This window comes from Vitis vinifera, chromosome 19 (genome assembly GCF_030704535.1).
Source record: "Vitis vinifera cultivar Pinot Noir 40024 chromosome 19, ASM3070453v1".
Taxonomy (NCBI): domain Eukaryota; kingdom Viridiplantae; phylum Streptophyta; class Magnoliopsida; order Vitales; family Vitaceae; genus Vitis; species Vitis vinifera.
In genome coordinates, this window is record NC_081823.1 from 2,964,024 (window position 1) to 2,982,754 (window position 18,731).

The window sequence follows — 18,731 nt, forward strand, 5'->3', positions numbered from 1 at the left end:
TAGTTTATCGTACTCATTTGATCAATGCCTCCTCAATACAATGAATGATATCCGGTATGAACATAGTTGTACAGTCTATCATTACCAGAGCTTCTAGTATAGATGCATCATCCTATATTAAAATTTTAATTTAATTAACTTTTTAATAAAAGATGTTGTCTAATAGTATAGAGTCAAATATTCTCATAGATATCCAACACTATACAACTAGACATTATTAAGATGTTCGAAAGTATACAATTGGACACACTTAAGAGTGTCTAGAGGTATAAGGTCAAACAACTATAAAATATTTGTGGCTCCTTTTTTTAACCCAAAAAAAGGTATAAAAACAATACCAGTGTACTTGCAATATCATTGGATATGATTATTTGATTATCCATTAATGAGAAGTGCAACTCTCTTGCTAAATTTGATTAGAGTTATGGAGACATTAGAAAATAAAGAATAGAGAAAGGAGGAAAAGAAAATATTTGTATTTTGTGCTAAAGGGTACTTTGGGGATTTCACCAAGGGCATTCATGTCTTAAAATTTTCATTAAATGATGGATGCAAAGAGAGTTGAAGTAGATGCATTTATAAAGTCCTTATTTTTATTATAATAGCTAAAAATGAGACCATTTGTGGAGCCTTAGGAGAGCGGGTAATCAAGTAGGGCATTAAGATGGTTGGACACTATGATAGACCTACGTAATATTTGAATATAATTCACTATGCATGTGGACATCCAACCTTTTATTTATTTTTCTTTTCTTGAATCAACAATATATAACCAAATATTTTAATATATATATATGTAAAAGTCCTAGTTTTTGTTTTTGTTTTTTTCACTCAATGGTTATGAAGATATATTAAAATTTTATTGAAGCCATGACTTATCAAAGTTTAGGAATTATTTAGGTGTTAGATTTATTTTAGCATTGATTGATATCTTTTTCAAGGACAAACACATAATTTTAACTTTTTTTAACTCTAGTAATCAATTAAAATATTTTTATTATTTTATAATTAGATTAGTTATGCAATTTAGGATACCACCCTGCTTTGATCATAAGGAAGGTGACACGAAGTATGATATAATATTTTCTACCATTTTTATGGGTGTGGTTAGATACATCCTTGTATCTTTCTTTTAACTAATATATATAAATATAATTGTCTTGTTAAAGGTCTTGGGAAACAATTTTTCCATACTTATAAAAAAGCATCTCCAATGAAGTTATGATATTTGTATAATTTGGGTTTTATTATTTTACACCGAAGTTTCATTTGTTTGTATTATATATGAGTCTTATTATTTTGTGTTTTAATCTCATCTTATTATACCTTAAACACTTTTTTTTAATCTTAATCTGGTTCCCATTTATTTATATCATAATCTTATATATGTGTATTTTATTGGACAACCTAAATTGAGAAATTAATAGGTAAGGATAAAATAACTTAGCTGTTAGCTTAAAGATTCTTTTAATTAAGTTTTGATGATTACAAAATAAGGTTAAGGTTATTAATCATTCAAATCAAGTGAAATTTTTCAAGTTTAATTTTAAGAATATAAAGAAAAATTCAAGTAACCAAGGAAGAAGATTAATATTGTGAAAAACTGACGCTCTTGAAAACTTGAAATGACATAGGACAATTTATAAGATGACATTTGTTGGTGCACTTAGGCCTAAATTATTTTTTATATGTTTATAGATTTATTTTTATCCTTCAACTTAAAACGAATTATTTATCAAGAAAATAGACGAATCTTTGTTTTGATTCAAAATTTTGTCTAATTTATAAAACTCTATTTAATATATATACTTATCTATTCCTTTTTGTCTAATTCTATCTATTCTTGTTCTTCTCCTCAAAATTTTCTTATATTTTACTTAAACTAGAAACAAATAGATAATTTATAAAATTCATTTAGTATTAATACTTATCTATTTTATCTCTTTTCTAATTCTATCTAATATTGTTTTTCTCGGATTTGATTCTTAGGTGAGATAAACTTATGATTTTTCTTTTATTTTTTAAAATTCTTAATCAATGAAAGAATTTTATTCTTTTTCGATTTTAAAATTAAGTTCGAAGCTTTATGAGCCTACACTTTTTATTATTAAAAACATATACAATTAAATTACAAAAGAAATATGAAATTAAACCGATAATGATACATTAGTTTTGTGTTTCCCTTTATCATCCCACATCAACAAATACTCGAAGAAAATAGACAAATCTTTGTTTTGATTCAAAATTTAAAATATTTAACAAATATTTGTCAAGCTTTAGGAGAGCAGGTAATCAAGTAGGGCATTAAGATGGTTGGACACTGTGATAGACCTATGTAATATTTGAATATAATTCACTATGCATGTGGACATCCAACCTTTTATTTATTTTTCTTTTCCTGAATCAACAATATATAACCAAATATTTTAATATATATATATATATATATATATATGTAAAAGTCCAAGTTTTTGTTTTTGTTTTTTTTCACTCAATGGTTATGAAGATATATTAAAATTTTATTGAAGCCATGACTTATCAAAGTATAGGAATTATTTAGGTGTTAGATTTATTTTAGCATTGATTGATATCTTTTTCAAGGACAAACACATAATTTTACTCTTTTTTTTAACTCTAGTAATCAATTAAAAGATTTTTATTATTTTATAATTATAAGTGTTTGTAATAATTTTCAAAATCGACATCCACATCGATAAATCCATGAAAGTTTTATGTCTTTATTATAGTGGATAACAACGAGATGGTTCATTGAGCTACCTAACGAGAACTTGTAACCAAGTGGGGCAATAAAGTCATTGAACACTATGATAGGCCTATGACATCCATAAATGGGCCACAAATTGTGATATCAACACAGTTCACTGTACATGTGGACATCCAACCTTTTGTATTTTTTTCTTATACTTTAATATTTTCTTTTAAATTTAATAAATTAAAATAAAAACAAACAAATAATTTTATTGTTTTCTTTTAAATTTTAAATAAATAAAATAAAATAATAATTTATAAAAATCTATTTAATATCAATACTTATCTATTCCATTTTGTCTAATTCTATCTAATCTTGTTATTCTTCTCAAAATTTTCTTATATTTTACTTAAACTAGAAACAAATAGATAATTTATAAAATCCATTTAGTATTAATACTTATCTATTTTCTCTCTTTTCTAATTCTATCTAATCTTGTTTTTCTCTTACGGATTTGTTTCTTATGTGAGATAAGCTTGTGAATTTTCTTTTATTTTTTAAAATTCTTAATCAATGAAAGAATTTTATTCCTTTTGGATTTTAAAATTAAGTTTGAAGCTTTATGAGCCTACACTTTTTATTATTAAGAACATATACAATTAAATTACAAAAGAAATATGAAATTAAACTGATAATGATACATTAGTTTTGTGTTTCCCTATATCATCCCACATCGACAAATACTCAAAGAATTTACGCCTTTATTATAGGAGATAATAATGGGACCGCTTGCCGAGCTTCCTAACGAAAGCTTGTAACCAAGTGGGGCAATAAGGCGGTTGAACATGTGGTAGACCTATATTACACCCGCTAAGTGGACACAAAGTATTGTGATATTTGGATACATTTAGCTATACATATGAACAACCGACCTTTTGTTTTTTTCCCAAAATTTTTATCTTTTATTATTTTCTTTTAAATTTTAAATAAATTTAAAATAATAAAAAAAAACAAATAATTTATAAAATCTATTTAATATCCATACCTATCTATTTCTTTCTTCTTCTTTTTTTCTTTTTTTCTAATTCTATCTATTTCTCCCCCAATTTTTTCTTATATTTTACTATTTTCTTTTTCCCCCAAATTTTTTATATTTTATTATTTTTAAAATTTTAAATAAATTTAAATAAAAAACAAATATTTAAAATCCATACCTATCTATTTCCTTTTTTTCTAAGTCTATCTATTTCTCCCCCAAAATTTTCTTATATTTTATTATTTTCTTTTAATTTTAAATAAATTAAAAATAAAACAAAAATATTTATAAAATCAATTTAATATTCATACTTGTCTATTTTCTTTCTTTTTCTAATCTATCTAACCATGTTTTTCTCACACGGATTATTTTTTAGGTGAGACAAACATGTGATTTTCCTTTTTATTTTTAAAAATTCTTAATTATTGAAAGAAATTTTTTTATTTATTTTTTTTAAAATTGGGGTGTGGGAAGTGGTGCATGTGCCCCTATACCATGATGGCTCCTCATTACGTGTTTAAAATCAATTATAGCAAAGTTTGATAAGTTATATAATTATTACTTATTATTTATCTTTAAGAGTAAAACAAAGATAATAAGTAATTAGTATTTATTTTTAAATTAAAGTGTTTGGTAAAATTTAATACTTATTATTTAATAATTTTAAATTAAATTATTCTTAAACTATTGACTTAAAATTTATCACTTAATTTTTATTTTAAACATTAAAGTTATTGAATAAAATTAATTTAATTTTTTTTAAAAATTATCATATTGACATATTTATCGTCATAAATCATAATTAGAATAAATAAGTTCAAATAATAATGGAAATAGTGGAGTAGTAAAAAGGATCATGGAAGTAATTAAGATAAATGAAGGTAAAATGTAAAATGAAAATATAGACTTAAGAATAATTTAATTTTTCTTTATTTGTTACTTGAAGTTGTTTTTGACTTTAAGTCGTACCATTAAGTTATTTTACTAAATATACTTAATTTGTTTAATAACTTAATACTTAAATTAAGTTATTAAGTTACTTTAAGTTATTAAGTTAGTTTATTAAACACCCATGTCCCGATTGTTATGAAATCTAAATTGTTTGATGGGGTACAAAAACAAAACAAATTTAATGATTCGGATGTGGAGTTATATAAATATGAAAATTGCTAAGGTATAAAATGGGCACCAATTGAACCGATCATTATGAAATCTGAACTGTGATTATTCCGATGAGGAGTATATATAAAAAGCAAGCTATAGAAGAAATCTGAATTAGCCACAGATATCTGGATTTGAATCTCTCAGGTTCTCACCGGTAACCATGAGAGAACTGCAGTTCCTAACGTGGGCCGGACAGTTGTAGGAGATGGGCTTGCCCTGTAGCTTTGGACTTTTGGGCTTGGACTCAAGTAAAATGTAGGGCCCAGGCCAATCATATACTTGGGCCGATCTGGGCCGAATCAGCACTTGGGGAGGCAACATCCCTTCGGTTATTGAAAATAAATTTTAAAGTGATAAGACTGATAGTAGTAGCCACATGCAGAAAAAATGAAAGTGACTTTATGTAGTTAATTTCAAAATAATAATAAATAAAAAAAATTAAAGTAATAGTGTTGACTTGTAATGAAACAAAATTTAAAACTTATTAACAAAGACAGGTGAAATTGGGAAAAAAAATGAATTTTTATTTTTTATTCACATTTTATTAAAAAATATTTTGAAAAATGATAATTTATTTTCCTCGTTGTGCCATGTAATTATTATTAATTTTTAATAAATATGAGACTTCGTATCGAGACTATCATAAATCTTGTTGTAATATCAAATTATAAGAAAATATAATCAAATCAATATTTATCCGATCTATTAAATTTTTATATAAAAAAATATTACGTTACATATATATTTAAGTTATATTTGATTCACGGAAAATTCGATAAAAAATACGAGAAAAAAATAAATAAATAAATAATGAAATAAAAAATAAAAACTAAGCTTAAAGTCATAATTTTACTTATTTTTCATGATTAAAAAAAACCATTTTTCTTATTTTTCATGATTAAAAAAAAAGCTAATTACTAAATTGGCTGGAACTTTCTTCATCTCAAAGAAGAAGAAAGTGAGGTGGTCAAATTACAGTGACATTCATCCTTACTTCCACGCCTAGCGAAAACGAGAGAAATCAATCCAATGGCTGTGTGTTCCTCATCTTCTTCTTCTGGATCTTCATCCACCACCAAAGCCTGGATCATCCACGGCATTCTCACCGGCGCTGCGGTGGCCGTGGCCCTCGGCGCCCACGCTTACCTTCTCCTCCGCCGATCCGGCAAGTTCAGGAGCCGGGTCGTTGGAATTATACCGGCCCGTTTCGCTTCGTCTCGGTTCCAGGGGAAGCCTCTCGTTCAGATCCTTGGAAAGCCCATGATCCAGGTCCTCAATTGTTCTGTTTTCTTCTATCTGATCTGGGTTCTGAATCTTTTTTATGATTAATCGTAATTGTTGTTTTATTTTATTGTTGCTGAAATTGCATATGCTATCCGACTTGGGTTCTCTCCGTGTATGCATTAATCAAATCCAACAACTGATTCAATGACTTGAAAATTGATTTCAGATTGGGAAATTTAAGCTTGGAGCATTAAAATGCAGAACTATGAGGAAAGAAAAAAAAAATAGTATTAAAATTTGAATTAATTAATACATGTGTATGTATGTTGAAAATGAAATTGTAACTTATGTATGAATGATTCCCTCAATAAATTATAAATTTATAGATAGAAATTTTCCAATTTCTTGAAACATTTTTTAAAAGCATGTGTGCCTGACAATCTATCAGGAAAGGGTGGCTATTAGAAAATGAGGACTTTATAGGCTTGAGTTGGGGATGGTGCCTTGGATGATAGTGACCAAAATATTTTGGAATGTTAGCTAGAAGGAGTAGATTCAGAGCAATAAGTTTAAAATCTTTAACAGTAATATAGTTTATTATACAAAAATAACTGGTCTCATTGATATGCTCAATGATCTAATTGAATTTTGAAGAAGATGGGGTGTGGAATGGCCTTTCAGTATGGCATTTTTGGAATTTAAGAGCAATAGGAGTGTAGGACTTCTGAGTGGTACTATTACATGTGGGTGTTGTATTCGTCTGATATAGTTTGTTTAAGATCAAAGCATTGAAACATGCGAAATAGCATGATATGCCATTGGTTTTCATAAGGCAACTAATTAATATTGGTTTTCAACCTAATATTAATTATATTGCAGTACTTGGTATGACCCCACTTAAGAAACAGATAGAATGGTAATTTTGGGTAATTCAAAGTTTGCCGACTCACCCACTTGCCCCATTGTCCACCTGAATTGCTAGAAAAATGAGGTAACTTGAAAAATGGTATGTTGATAAATGAAAAATAATAAGGGAGAAAAGAGGTGTGGAGGTATTGGTCATAACACTAACAAAGTATGAGATCTTTTGAGCTTCTGAAAGAGTACACAAGAAAAGGTGAAAAGTTAAACTAGAGCAAGAATAATTCCAGATCATTTCTTACTCATTATGGATGGTTAAACTAAGCGATTTTCCATTAATGAACTCTAGTAAGAGCTAGTTGATGGTACTTGAGATTATTCTGTTCAAAGGAAAGCAGTAATATGAATTGGAAGGCCACCTTGTTACTTGTTCTGACATTGAAGAAAAATACTTGGCTTTCCCAAAACAAAGTTCCTATGCTGCCATTCTCTCATTTATATTTTAGTGATTAAGCTGTTGCAAGCTTGATCTTGGGTATTTGTGTAGATCACCTTTTTGGGACAGAAGCTACCACTTTCGTAATGGTTTACTGACCATGGTTTTTTTGTTGCTTTTTCACAGAGAACATGGGAAAGGGCAAAACTAGCAACAACATTGGATCATGTTGGTGTGTCTTCTCTCTCCCTCTCTTTCACCCTTTTTTGTTTGGTTTGTATTTTTAATTCTCATTAGTACCTTTATCTTGGTTTAGTTGTGGCTACGGATGATGATAAGATTGCAGATTGCTGCCGAGGATTTGGTGCTGATGTGATAATGACGTCAGAATCGTGCCGAAATGGTAGGTCTCAGTTGTGCCTTTGTTTGCAAGTGGTTTGATTAATTAGATCTTCATCAGTCAAAGAATCTCTTTTAGGGTGGCATAGATCCCTTTTGAGCAAAACACATAAGAAGGTTTAGAGAGCGGCTCCCTCGTGTTTTTTTGGAAAATATGGAAAGAAGGAATTGAAGGTCTTTTGATAATGAGGAGCAACTCAATCATACTCTGAAAAGTTCTTCTCTTAGTAGTCTTTTCTTGTGTGTAAAGTTGTTCACTAATGTAGGTACAATGCCTTTAATTGATTTTGTTGATTGGCTAGGTTCTTGCTAAGGGAGGAGAGTTGCATTTTGTGTCCTTTCTTTTTGGATGTGCCTTTGGGCACCCGTTGTATAAATCTGATGTACTTTGGAACGCTGTTTTTTTAGCGCTTATTTACAAAATCATATCATTTGTGCCTATCAAATAATGGATTTATTAGTAGCTTTTTTCCCCTATACAGGTACTGAACGTTGCAATGAAGCTCTTCAAAAGCTAGAGAAGCAGTACGATATTGTTGTCAATATCCAGGGGGATGAGCCTCTTATTGAACCTGAGATAATTGATGGGGTCGTTAAAGCTCTTCAGGTAACTTCTTTGTTGCATCCTATATGCCTCGTGAGGAAGTGTTAAGATCTCATGAACAAAGAAGTAATGTTAATCCCAGTTGAGTTCTGTACAAGCTTGAATTTTAGTTGAAGTTGAATTATTTCTGAAACCTAGATGACCCGAACAAAAAGATGCTATTTACAATTCTGAGAGGAAGATGATAACACTAGTGAATCAGTACTTATCATCTGATGACATGGATAGTCGGGGGGGGCTTTTCCAATTTGAATGACATTTCCAATGCCTTGTCTGAGTTCTACATGAATCTTATAGCCCAGCTTTTAATTAAATATTCTTGTAACATGTGAAAGAGGCTGCTAAGGCTTAAAATTTCAGCCATTTACAACTCTCTAGACCATACAATTAGCCTAGAATTTTATGTAACTAACTATTTTCTGAGCTCTGCAGGCAGCCCCAGATGCAGTGTTTAGCACTGCTGTCACATCTTTAAAACCTGAAGATGGATTTGATCCAAATCGGGTGAAATGTATTGTAGACAATCGTGGTTATGCAATCTATTTTTCAAGGGGACTGATTCCCTTTAATAAGTGAGTTTTCATGTTATATTGCGATTTTCTTTTTTAATTACTACTTTTTGGGTGGGGGTAGGGAAACTCAGGTTGATATGCCACATACTATCCACTTCTTAGACCTGATGAATATTTCCACCTACACTTGGTTCAGGTCAGGGGAAGTCAACCAACAGTTTCCATATCTGCTTCATCTCGGTATTCAGGTATTAGTATGACATCTTAGGAATGATCTTTGTGTCCTTATTAGGAGGATTCTGTGGTCATTTTATTACATGTATCCCCATCTTGTGAATTAATGATGCTGCATTATTTACATTGGGCCAGAGCTATGATACAAAGTTCCTCAGAATATATCCAGACCTTCCACCTACACCACTTCAACTCGAGGAAGACCTGGAGCAGCTTAAAGTCCTTGAGAATGGATATAAGATGAAGGTACATACAATAAGATTTTCTTCGAATTTTCTTAACTCCTTTAGCTGATGTCCTTTTCTTCCGTAATTTCTTCCAATGCAATCTTTTATATTGCATGTTTCTTAAAGCTTTGAATGTTTTAGTTCCCCTCCTCTCAACTTTTCTCACTTGCATTTTATTATTTCCATCTTTATGTACTAGTTTGTTCATTTTATAAGTTGTTTACATGAGAAATTGATTCACCTAGATATTGCACTTAAAAAGGCAATAATGCTGAAATATAAGACTGGAGATGAAAAATAGTTCCTGTCCACTCTAGGTCCAATGGGACTTCACGGTTTTAAAAAGCATCTACATTGTAAAGAGGCACACACCACGCATATAGTGTCAAGAACTTTCTTCTCTATTTGATGTCAAATATCACAATAAGACGCCCCCCTCTCCCCATGCAAACACTAGGTAGACATGTTTTAAGGCCGTAAAGGTCCGTTGAGCCTAAAGCAGACATTATCTACTTGGGAGGAAGCGGATTATTATACGGGACACTTTTCATATAGAAATGCAATAAATTAAAAAAAATTCTATATATCCCCATTTTGCAGGTGATTAAGGTTGATCATGAGGCTCACGGTGTAGACACTCCGGAAGATGTTGACAAGATAGAAAGCTTCATGCGCGAGAGGAACTTGTCTTAGTTCATAGCACAGAAAACAACCACTGGAAAAATCGTATACTGGTAATTAGATTGCATTCAGCTACATTCTTCTTCATTACAGTTCTGTGTGGTCCATCTAAACAAAATCATCAAAAGGGAACATATTGAAGCCATTTAACTTTTGTATTTTCATTCCCCTAAGCTCAGTTAGTTAGGTCAGGTTGATCCATGAAATGTTTAGGGTTTTTTAACACTCTGTTGTTCATGTATGTGAACTATAGTTTATAGTTTCAATTGTGAGACTCTACTATTGTCTTTCCCTGTATAAATATAAATGGTTATAAGACGAGAATAAAGGCGAATCATATCATATGAGGGAGGAATCAAGATCCTAGTGAATGAATAGGAATGAAATTGATTTCTTATTTCTATTCTCTTTATGTTTGGCTGACTTTTTGACTTTTTGTTTAAATAATATTATTTAAAAAATTATTTTAAAAAAACGGCATTTTATAAATTATTTACAAAAATAAGCATTTTTAAAATCATCTTTTCAAAAAATAATTTTATATAAAGAATGCCAAAGTTTAAAAATTCATTACGAGTTTGACATATCAAAAGATGATTTTAATATAAATACAATTTATAAATTTGTCCAAAATGATGTGAATATAAAATGTTATATTCTCAATAATATATTCATAATTACCAAAAAAAAAAAAAAAGTACATGATTGTGCAAAAAAAAAAAAACCCCTCCTAGTTTCAATCTTCTCCCGTATGAAGAGATAATAATAATCATTTCTTTTCAAATATACATATAAATATATGAAATAATTAAAAATATTTATATTAAAAATGAATTATTTTTCAAACAAAAATATGAAAGGGTTTAAATTCATAAATATAAAAATTATTTCTTCCTTTTTTAATCAATTAATTTTAATAAAAATTGCAGGATGAATGGGATTTTTCTTGTCTAATAATAATAATGATAATAATGTGTAAAGTAAAATGTTAATCTCTCAATTATTAAATTATTAAATAGTGAGTAAGAATTGTTAATAGAGTATGCTTAGGCTTGAAGAGAATTGCATGTAAAAGTAGTTACTAAAAATAGATTTGTGACTAATCTTCTATTATTATACCTTTAGAAATACAAATATACGTATTCCTCATTCCACGTGGTGGTAGTGAGGGGCGAGTAGAATCCATCTGCCACTCTCATGCGCGTGGTTCTGTCACCAACTTCACCTCCGTCTTGAACAGTAGAATGTAGAGCGAGTCAATCGAGAAATAAACGAACCCACCAGGCGAGTGAGTCACAAACGACCCGAAACTCGTTCCCGCCACACAGTGCCACGCCGGGCCGTACACCGAGTCAAACTCCTGTGAAACCACACCTAAAAGGTCAACCAATCTCACGAGGAGATGAGATAGAAAACACAGAGAGAAGGGGAGGGTGGGAATTCGGGGAAGAGATTAAACCTTTTTGAGGGCCCGAGCTATGTGGCTTGGATTGGGACGAGTGGCGTCCGGGATGGCGTCGACGAGTGATCTGGAGTATCGCAGCGCATGATCCTGCATGGCTGGCGGCATATCGGAGGATCTCAGCCGCACGTTCAGGCTGATGGCAATGGCTGCGAGCTTCACCTCGAGGTTCGGCGCTATCCTGCGCTGGGAGGGCATTTGCGCCACCTGCTTCTCCTTCATTTCTTCGGTCTTCTCCATTTGAGCTCGAGGTTTGAATTTTGACTGTTGTGCGTGGAAAATATATATAGTGAATGGTGCAGCGGCGAGTCTCAACGCTCCCCGTTGGGGGTTGTATAGGACGCGCTGGTTGAACTTGGGTTGGTGTTGACTTGCGACTGACACATGAGAGCTAGAATGGTATTGAATCATCACGTGAGTTACCTGCGCGTGTCTATCAGAGTCCATGATTTCTCCGAGTCTACTTGTGTGGACACGGGAAAAGCGTGGAAATGGCGATCGCAGACGATTCTAGTGTGACTGCATGAGTTTTGACCCGGATTTTTTGCCACCTGGCAATTACTTTAATGCAAAATGATGAAAGAAATATGTGTTTTTTTCTCTTTTTTTTTTTAAAAAAAATTTGTCAAAAGCCAGAGGCACTGTGGAAGGCTTTCACATCAATTTGACAAAGTTGATTAGCATTCTTCTTCCGACCAAAATGAATTCTAAATGTTTTTTGATACATTCATTTCTCTTAATAAATCATGAATTTATGAATCTTAGCGTTTTCAACGGATTGTCACCTTAAATTAAAAAATTAAAAATTCAAGCATCCATGGCCACGTGATTCATCGTTGAACCAAAATCTAAAGTGGTGTTTGTTTTTTTACTTAATTCTAAATAGAACTTTAATATTTAATAGTATTAAATATTAGGTTGTTTGTTTTTATAGTATTTTATTTCTATTAAGTATTAAAAAGTAAAAAAAACATCATAGTGTTATTTTTTCTATTTAGAAAAAATCACATATTTTGATTTTTTCTATTTAGTAAAAAGCTTATAATAAGTCATAAAAAAATAAAAAAACAAACAACTTAAATTCTAAAACTAAATGATTTTCAGTAAAAAGTTAAAAAAACAAACACCACCTAAGCCTTTACAAGATATGATACCGACATTTTAATATATTAGAGGGAATGGGTCATTAAAATTTCCCATACTAATGATATAACCTTCGATCTTTGTAACCCGTGAATGATTTTGTTCATGGAACCTGTATTATTACAGCTGAACAGGATTTTCCTTCCATTGACAGAAAATTGCATTCTTAGATTTTTAAAATTCCACAGAATGGGTCCCAAAATCATATTGCATCCTCCCAAGCTATGAGTCTCAAATCAGCTTAATAGAAACTTCTTCCCTAGCAAGTTCCATTTCAATTGCCTGCAAACTGCATCACCAGTATTCATTATTGAATTATAGATTGCACGGATCTACCCTCATGGATCCACACACAGCGCCCTTGGCCACAGTGGGCTTTGGTTCTCTTCATGCAATGGCTGTAATTTGACTGTAAATTGGCACACTGAAGTTGGGATATTCTTAGAACTAGCTTTAATTTGTCTAAAACAGAAGCTACTTGTGTATTCTTACAAGTTTCTATAGAAGATACGTATAACACTGATAGCATGTACCTGAGCCCATCAGAATAAACTACTTATTTTAAGCTTAAAATGCCCATCGTTGAGGGAGATAAGCTTTGATAAAGTTATTTTCAAGATTTTTCCTTCTTTTACAGACACACACACACAACAAAGCTTTCCTGCTTTTTCACTGGCTTGTTGAGCTCCACGCAAGTCCAAGGTGGATCTAGCCGATCTGAAGAATAGGTCTTCTTGTAATATTTGTGCTGTCAACAACCTTGAACCACTGGCTCCCAGGATCACACATATCACCTCTACCCAAACACTTGCAGGCATCTGTGACAATGGTGCTGCTGGAGTCTACATCCAAGCAAACACGGGTGCCATCCCCCAGCTTAGTTGACAGGTACATCTTTGAATCTGAAATGTTCTCCCAATTTGACCCAGGTTTAGTGCATATTATACTGAGTTTTGCAGGCTTCCCTAGCCCAACTGCTTGAAGGCAGAAGTATGTTCCCTTCACTGTCAACAACTTTTGGGGGGTGTAGCCCCAAGCTTCTGACTTGGTGCAGGGACCTAGCTTTAATGGTTCAGACCCTGATTCCCTTAGAATGCAAAGACCAGTCGAAGGATGGAAGATTATTTTATGTCGTCTGACTCGGGATACATCTGGCCCTGCATCTCATATGAAAGCACACAAAATTTAGATATGAATAATTAAGTAAATTTGCCTTATTTGCCTTAGCAAACATACCTTGCAAAGGAGATTGGAGGGCTGAAATCCTCTGGAAGAAGCTTGAGTTCCAATTCATTAACCCATTAGTCTCTTCCAGTGTCCACAATGCCCAATCGAAGTCCAGTTCAGCTGCCAGGCCAAAGAAGCAATTTAAGTGCCTGTTGTCATCCACCCCAAGCTCACTCACAAACATTAATGGCCATCCTTGCTGTAGCAGAACCCCTCCTCTCCTCATTATGCTGTCCACCACTCTCCCGCACACCTTGTTGGGGTTGCTGGTTTCCCCAGCCCTCCCAACCCGCGATCCATGCCAATGCATCTCCAACACTAATTTCCCTGTGAATGTCAATTCCAGCTGTTGATTGAGGAGGAAAGATAGGTCTGTACCATCACTCAAGCCAGAGATTATGACCAGAACATCTGGGTTGGCTGAGTGCACTGCTTCAGCTCCTTTCTGCATGTACCTGGTCAATTCATGAATAGCTTTATAACAAGACCAATTCCTACAAATATGGTAACTAATAGTTTGGAAATATAACAACCCCCTCCCTTACGTGTCCGTGTAGATATTGTCCAATCCAATGGGACCCTCACCATACAATACAATGCATATATAAGATTAAGAAGAACCCATGAATACATAACATTCTTCAATTTGGTCCCGCACATTAGGGAATGAATCATAACAGGAAAATAGAGATCATCACCTGTACCAGTCCTTCACATTCTGATTGGGGCATCGGAGCTCATTCCTCAAGCTCATGCCCACCACATTAGGGACACCGCTGAACATGGTGGCAATCCGGGTGAGGCCCTTGACCCACAAGTCTGGATTGAAGTGCTGGTCGCCAAAGACGCCATTGTCATGGAAGCTGGGCTCGCTGAAGTGACTGTCTAGTATGACCATCATATTGTTGTCCGCAAGGTTAGACACCACCGCCTGCCATAATAACTTAAGATAAATACAAAACAGCGTTGGGTCTGTGCCTTTTTTACAATACCGGTGTTTTATCATTGAATAATCACAAATATTATTCTTTCCGAATACTGTAGCTGTAACAGTGAGGGCGTTTGTCCAAATTCACAAGCCACCTATTTTTAAATCAAGATAATCATGAAATCATGTGATAGTGTACGAACCAAGGAACCATTTCAAAAGCCTCCTATTTTTACTCCATGCCCTAATCAAAATTTAAGCTCTAAATCATGGTGGGAAAGTGACTAAAAATCAAAAGAAAAGCAGGTAAGTTTTAGGCAAACAAAATAGATTCATTCAATTTTCCTAGTACTTAATGGATTTGAGGCTTGGAGCCTCTTTAACTGATGCCTAGAGAAAATCAAATGAACTTGACCACCTGGTAAGCGCTTGTGAGAGGAAGATCAAGCATGGAAGGGTTATTGGCCTGGAAACCAGCAAGGGATTCAAGCAAGCCAAGCCTCTGAAAGGACTGTATAACAGTGAGGGAGGCCAGTGACTGGTCGGTGGCCAAGAAAAGTGGCAAAGTGAGCCTCACACAGTTGAACCCCAAGGACGCAATCCTCTTGGAGATGAGGTCAACTGGGTGGTTGCTGAGGCCCTCCGCCACCGCTGCTTCCTGATGCGACGGCCAATTCACGCATGCCAGCTTCACCCGGGCGCCATCTTCGTCTACTATCCACCTTGAATTGGTGTATAGTGGCAGAGCCACTACAGGCTTCAGAGGTAGAAGACATAGAATAGATAGAAAGAAGGACAAGAAGAAGAACCTCCCCATCTGGATTTGCATTGACTGCTTGATGGGTAGATGGAATGAGACATAGTATTGTATTTATAGGGTGGGGGCCCTTGTTTGTTTTTTCTTTTAAAATTCCTTTTTTTTTTCTTTCTTCCCCACATTATGTTTTACTAGACCAAATTCATATATACAGTGAAAAATGATCATATATTCAAATAGTCAGCATGTCTTTGAATTGCTTTATAAAAATATTAAAAATTTAAGTTTTTTATTTAATTAAAAAATAAAAAAATTAAGTGTCAGAAAATAAATTTGTTTTTTTATACCTCTATCTATTAATTTTCAATTTTATACAATATTCATATCTTATTTATTTTATATAAACACAAAAATTTATTATTCATGAATAATCTCAATCCCAATCCCATCAAATTCTCACCATCCATTTACATACAAATATTGATTAGGGTTAAATTCTTTGGTTGATAGATTTTGAATTTATCGTCTTTTCCACCGTGTTTCTTCCTAACATGTCAATATTTTCTTCAAACCCATCATCTAAATAACTCATTATTTGCATGATCCTTGAGTTATACGAGTGATTCACATCGAATGAAAGGTTTGAAAATACTTTCTCTCGATTAATTTTCATTGATATGAAATACATGTATACATACAATATACAACTGACTTTTTAGTGTATCACTTCCTATAATTATGATGACTACTTTACAATAGTAAACCGATTTTAAAACAAATGAAATCAAATATTTATGTAATATTCAAAATGTTTATATAATATTCCAAAATAATCAACTATTCTATTTAGGGATGATAATGAGTCAGGTTTTTTTGGGTACCCGTCTCACTCCATCTCTAATAAGACGGGGTTCAATTTTAATAAACAGGTTTGAGAATTTTTTTTAAACCCGGGATGGGTTCGGGTATTGTCCTGTCTCGATTATATATAAAATTAAAATTTAAAATTAATTTAATTTAATTTTTATTTCATTATTTTTAATATATAGATAATAATAAAATATTTTTAATAAATTAAGTTATAAAAAATATAATAATTTAATTATTTATAAAATATATTTATTTTAATGTAATTAAAAATTTTAAAAATAATTTTTAAAAAATACAATTAAAAAAAAAAAGTTAAACGGCACGAGGGGTATAAAATTTTATCATACTCATTCCTCCTTATTTAATTTTTTAAATAGGACGAGAATGAAAATTATTTTGAATAAACGAAATAGGGTTGGATGACCTGTTGCCTTCCCTAATCCTACTAAAAAGTCTCCAACATGCCCCGCGAAATGCTTACAATCGTTGAGCAATTGTAATCAATGATCTTAACTTTCTTTTATAAGGGGAAAGCGACATTTTGAGATGAAATCTATCCCGGGGGATTTTCATCTAAAACCTAGGAGTCTTATCATATTCCCACAACAATGCATACACTGAATTCATTCAAATAAGGATGGGGTTTTTTCTTCATATTTATTTGCATATTGTGGACTATGAATAGCATTATAATTGGCGTTGGAAACACGCCAAGTTGCAGAACATGGAAGTCAAATATTTGCTTGGAACTTTGGGGTTTGGAAAACTTGCAAGGCAAACCACATCTACTTGGTTTCCCATTGCTTTTTGTTTTTGCATCTCAGCCTTTTGTTTAATTCTTTTAAGCAAGTGAATTTTATACTTCTATACTATAATTTAAATTTTAAAAATAAGTGTTTGATGATTTAAATTTTCCTTTCAACAAAATATTAAAGAATAATTTAAAAAAATACTTTTAAATTCACTTTAATTTTTCCTCATTCTTACTTGTAGTTATTAATTAATTTTTATTTATCCATTAAAAAACCATTGATCATTTATGAATAATAATAAGTAATAAATAATAAATAATAAATTAAATTAGTGATTTCTATAATATATATATATATATATATATATATGACAGAGACAAGAAGAGGTGAATAAGAGGAAATGAGGATAGGGTTGGGGTGGGTTTTGGAGCATTTTTACATCCCTATTTGTAAGTTTTGAAAGTTCCACGACAATGCCAATGGCTGTAGACCCTCTATTTTGTCTTTCTCACACATGTCGTTTATAGCAATTTCCTGGTGGCCCATTAATACTCGTGTAACCTATCTTTTCTAAGCTACCTCGGAGACTTTGGTTGAGGGATTATCTGACCCCTTATTGTGACCCTTGGCAGCCCTAACTTAGACTTAGGTTTTTCTTGCTTTTTTTTTAGGATAGCTTTTAGGCACCCTAGGCCCACTTAGGCACCCTAGGCCCATTTAGGTAACCCTAGGTCCATTTAGGTATCCCTAGGCCCATTTAGGTAACCCTAGGTCCATTTAGGTATCCCTAGGCCCATTTAGGTACACTTGGCCCATTAGGCATCACTTTAGGCCCATTTAGACACTTTAGGCCCACTTAGTTACCTTAGGCCCACTTAGATCACTTTAGGCCCATTTAGTCACCCTAGGCCCATTTAGCCACCCTAGACCCATTTAGGTACACTTAGCCCATTAGGCATCACTTTAGGCCCATTTAGACACTTTAGGCCCACTTAGTTACCTTAGGCCCACTTAGATCACTTTGGGCCCATTTAGCCACCCTAGGCCCATTTAGGTAACCCTAGGCCCATTTAGGCACACTTGGCCCATTAGGCATCACTTTAGGCCCATTTAGACACTTTAGGCTCACTTAGTCACCCTAGGCCCACTTAGATTACTTTAAGCCCATTTAGGTACACTTGGCCCATTAGGCATCACTTTAGGCCCATTTAGACACTTTAGGCCCACTTAGATCACTTTAGGCCCATTTAGGCACCCTAGACCCACTTAGTACACCCTAAGCCCATTAGACGCACCTAGCCCATTTGGTGTCACCCCAAGCCCACTTAGGCACCTTAGGTTCACTTAGATACACCCTAGGCACCTTAGACCTACTTAAGCACCACCCTAAGCCCACTTAGGCACCCTAGGACGATTTAGGCACTTTAGGCCCACTTAGGCACCTTAAGTCAATTTAGGCACCAATAGAAAGATAAGAAACTGCCTATGATGTGAAGCTTGGAGT

The 18,731-nt window shown here is 32.9% G+C and overlaps 3 protein-coding genes across 4 annotated transcripts; 1 reads left to right on the forward strand and 2 right to left on the reverse strand.

Moving 5' to 3' along the window:
- Window positions 1–5,809: 5,809 nt before the first annotated feature.
- On the forward strand, window positions 5,810–10,422 carry LOC100248631 (3-deoxy-manno-octulosonate cytidylyltransferase, mitochondrial). Its single transcript, XM_002284877.5, has 8 exons — window positions 5,810–6,179; window positions 7,618–7,663; window positions 7,748–7,834; window positions 8,313–8,437; window positions 8,867–9,006; window positions 9,143–9,194; window positions 9,316–9,426; window positions 10,008–10,422. Exons 1-8 carry the CDS (start codon window positions 5,940–5,942, stop codon window positions 10,098–10,100), a joined length of 894 nt encoding a protein of 297 aa, XP_002284913.1. The 5' UTR covers window positions 5,810–5,939; the 3' UTR covers window positions 10,101–10,422.
- Window positions 10,423–11,064: 642 nt separating this feature from the next.
- On the reverse strand, window positions 11,065–11,947 carry LOC100257280 (dynein light chain 1, cytoplasmic). Of its 2 annotated transcripts, none has more exons than XM_002282255.4 (2): window positions 11,548–11,810; window positions 11,065–11,448 (listed from the first exon to the last, which is right to left on the reverse strand). In XM_002282255.4, exons 1-2 carry the CDS (start codon window positions 11,788–11,790, stop codon window positions 11,284–11,286), a joined length of 408 nt encoding a protein of 135 aa, XP_002282291.3. In that variant the 5' UTR covers window positions 11,791–11,810; the 3' UTR covers window positions 11,065–11,283. The 2 variants fall into 2 exon arrangements, with proteins under 2 accessions (XP_002282291.3, XP_059591586.1); XM_059735603.1 differs by having other exon boundaries at window positions 11,350–11,462; window positions 11,548–11,947.
- Window positions 11,948–13,131: 1,184 nt separating this feature from the next.
- On the reverse strand, window positions 13,132–15,710 carry LOC100253729 (glycosyl hydrolase 5 family protein). Its single transcript, XM_002284859.4, has 4 exons — window positions 15,267–15,710; window positions 14,619–14,851; window positions 13,930–14,375; window positions 13,132–13,850 (listed from the first exon to the last, which is right to left on the reverse strand). The coding sequence occupies exons 1-4, from the start codon at window positions 15,675–15,677 to the stop codon at window positions 13,402–13,404; spliced, it is 1,539 nt and encodes a 512-aa protein (XP_002284895.1). The 5' UTR covers window positions 15,678–15,710; the 3' UTR covers window positions 13,132–13,401.
- Between the last annotated feature and the right edge of the window lie 3,021 nt (window positions 15,711–18,731).

What these genes read in the sequence shown, in the direction of transcription:
- LOC100248631 (XM_002284877.5), top strand. Translation starts at nt 5,940, where the DNA reads ATGGCTGTGTGTTCCTCATCTTCTTCTTCTGGATCTTCATCCACCACC. An exon ending in GTCAGAATCGTGCCGAAATG is followed by an intron (nt 7,835 to 8,312) that starts GTAGGTCTCAGT and finishes TCCCCTATACAG; the next exon opens with GTACTGAACGTTGCAATGAA. An exon ending in GGGTCGTTAAAGCTCTTCAG is followed by an intron (nt 8,438 to 8,866) that starts GTAACTTCTTTG and finishes TGAGCTCTGCAG; the next exon opens with GCAGCCCCAGATGCAGTGTT.
- LOC100257280 (XM_002282255.4), bottom strand. Translation starts at nt 11,790, where the DNA reads ATGGAGAAGACCGAAGAAATGAAGGAGAAGCAGGTGGCGCAAATGCCC. An exon ending in TAGCTCGGGCCCTCAAAAAG is followed by an intron (nt 11,449 to 11,547) that starts GTTTAATCTCTT and finishes GTGGTTTCACAG; the next exon opens with GAGTTTGACTCGGTGTACGG.
- LOC100253729 (XM_002284859.4), bottom strand. Translation starts at nt 15,677, where the DNA reads ATGCAAATCCAGATGGGGAGGTTCTTCTTCTTGTCCTTCTTTCTATCT. An exon ending in CTCTCACAAGCGCTTACCAG is followed by an intron (nt 14,852 to 15,266) that starts GTGGTCAAGTTC and finishes TTATTATGGCAG; the next exon opens with GCGGTGGTGTCTAACCTTGC. An exon ending in AATGTGAAGGACTGGTACAG is followed by an intron (nt 14,376 to 14,618) that starts GTGATGATCTCT and finishes TGAATTGACCAG; the next exon opens with GTACATGCAGAAAGGAGCTG.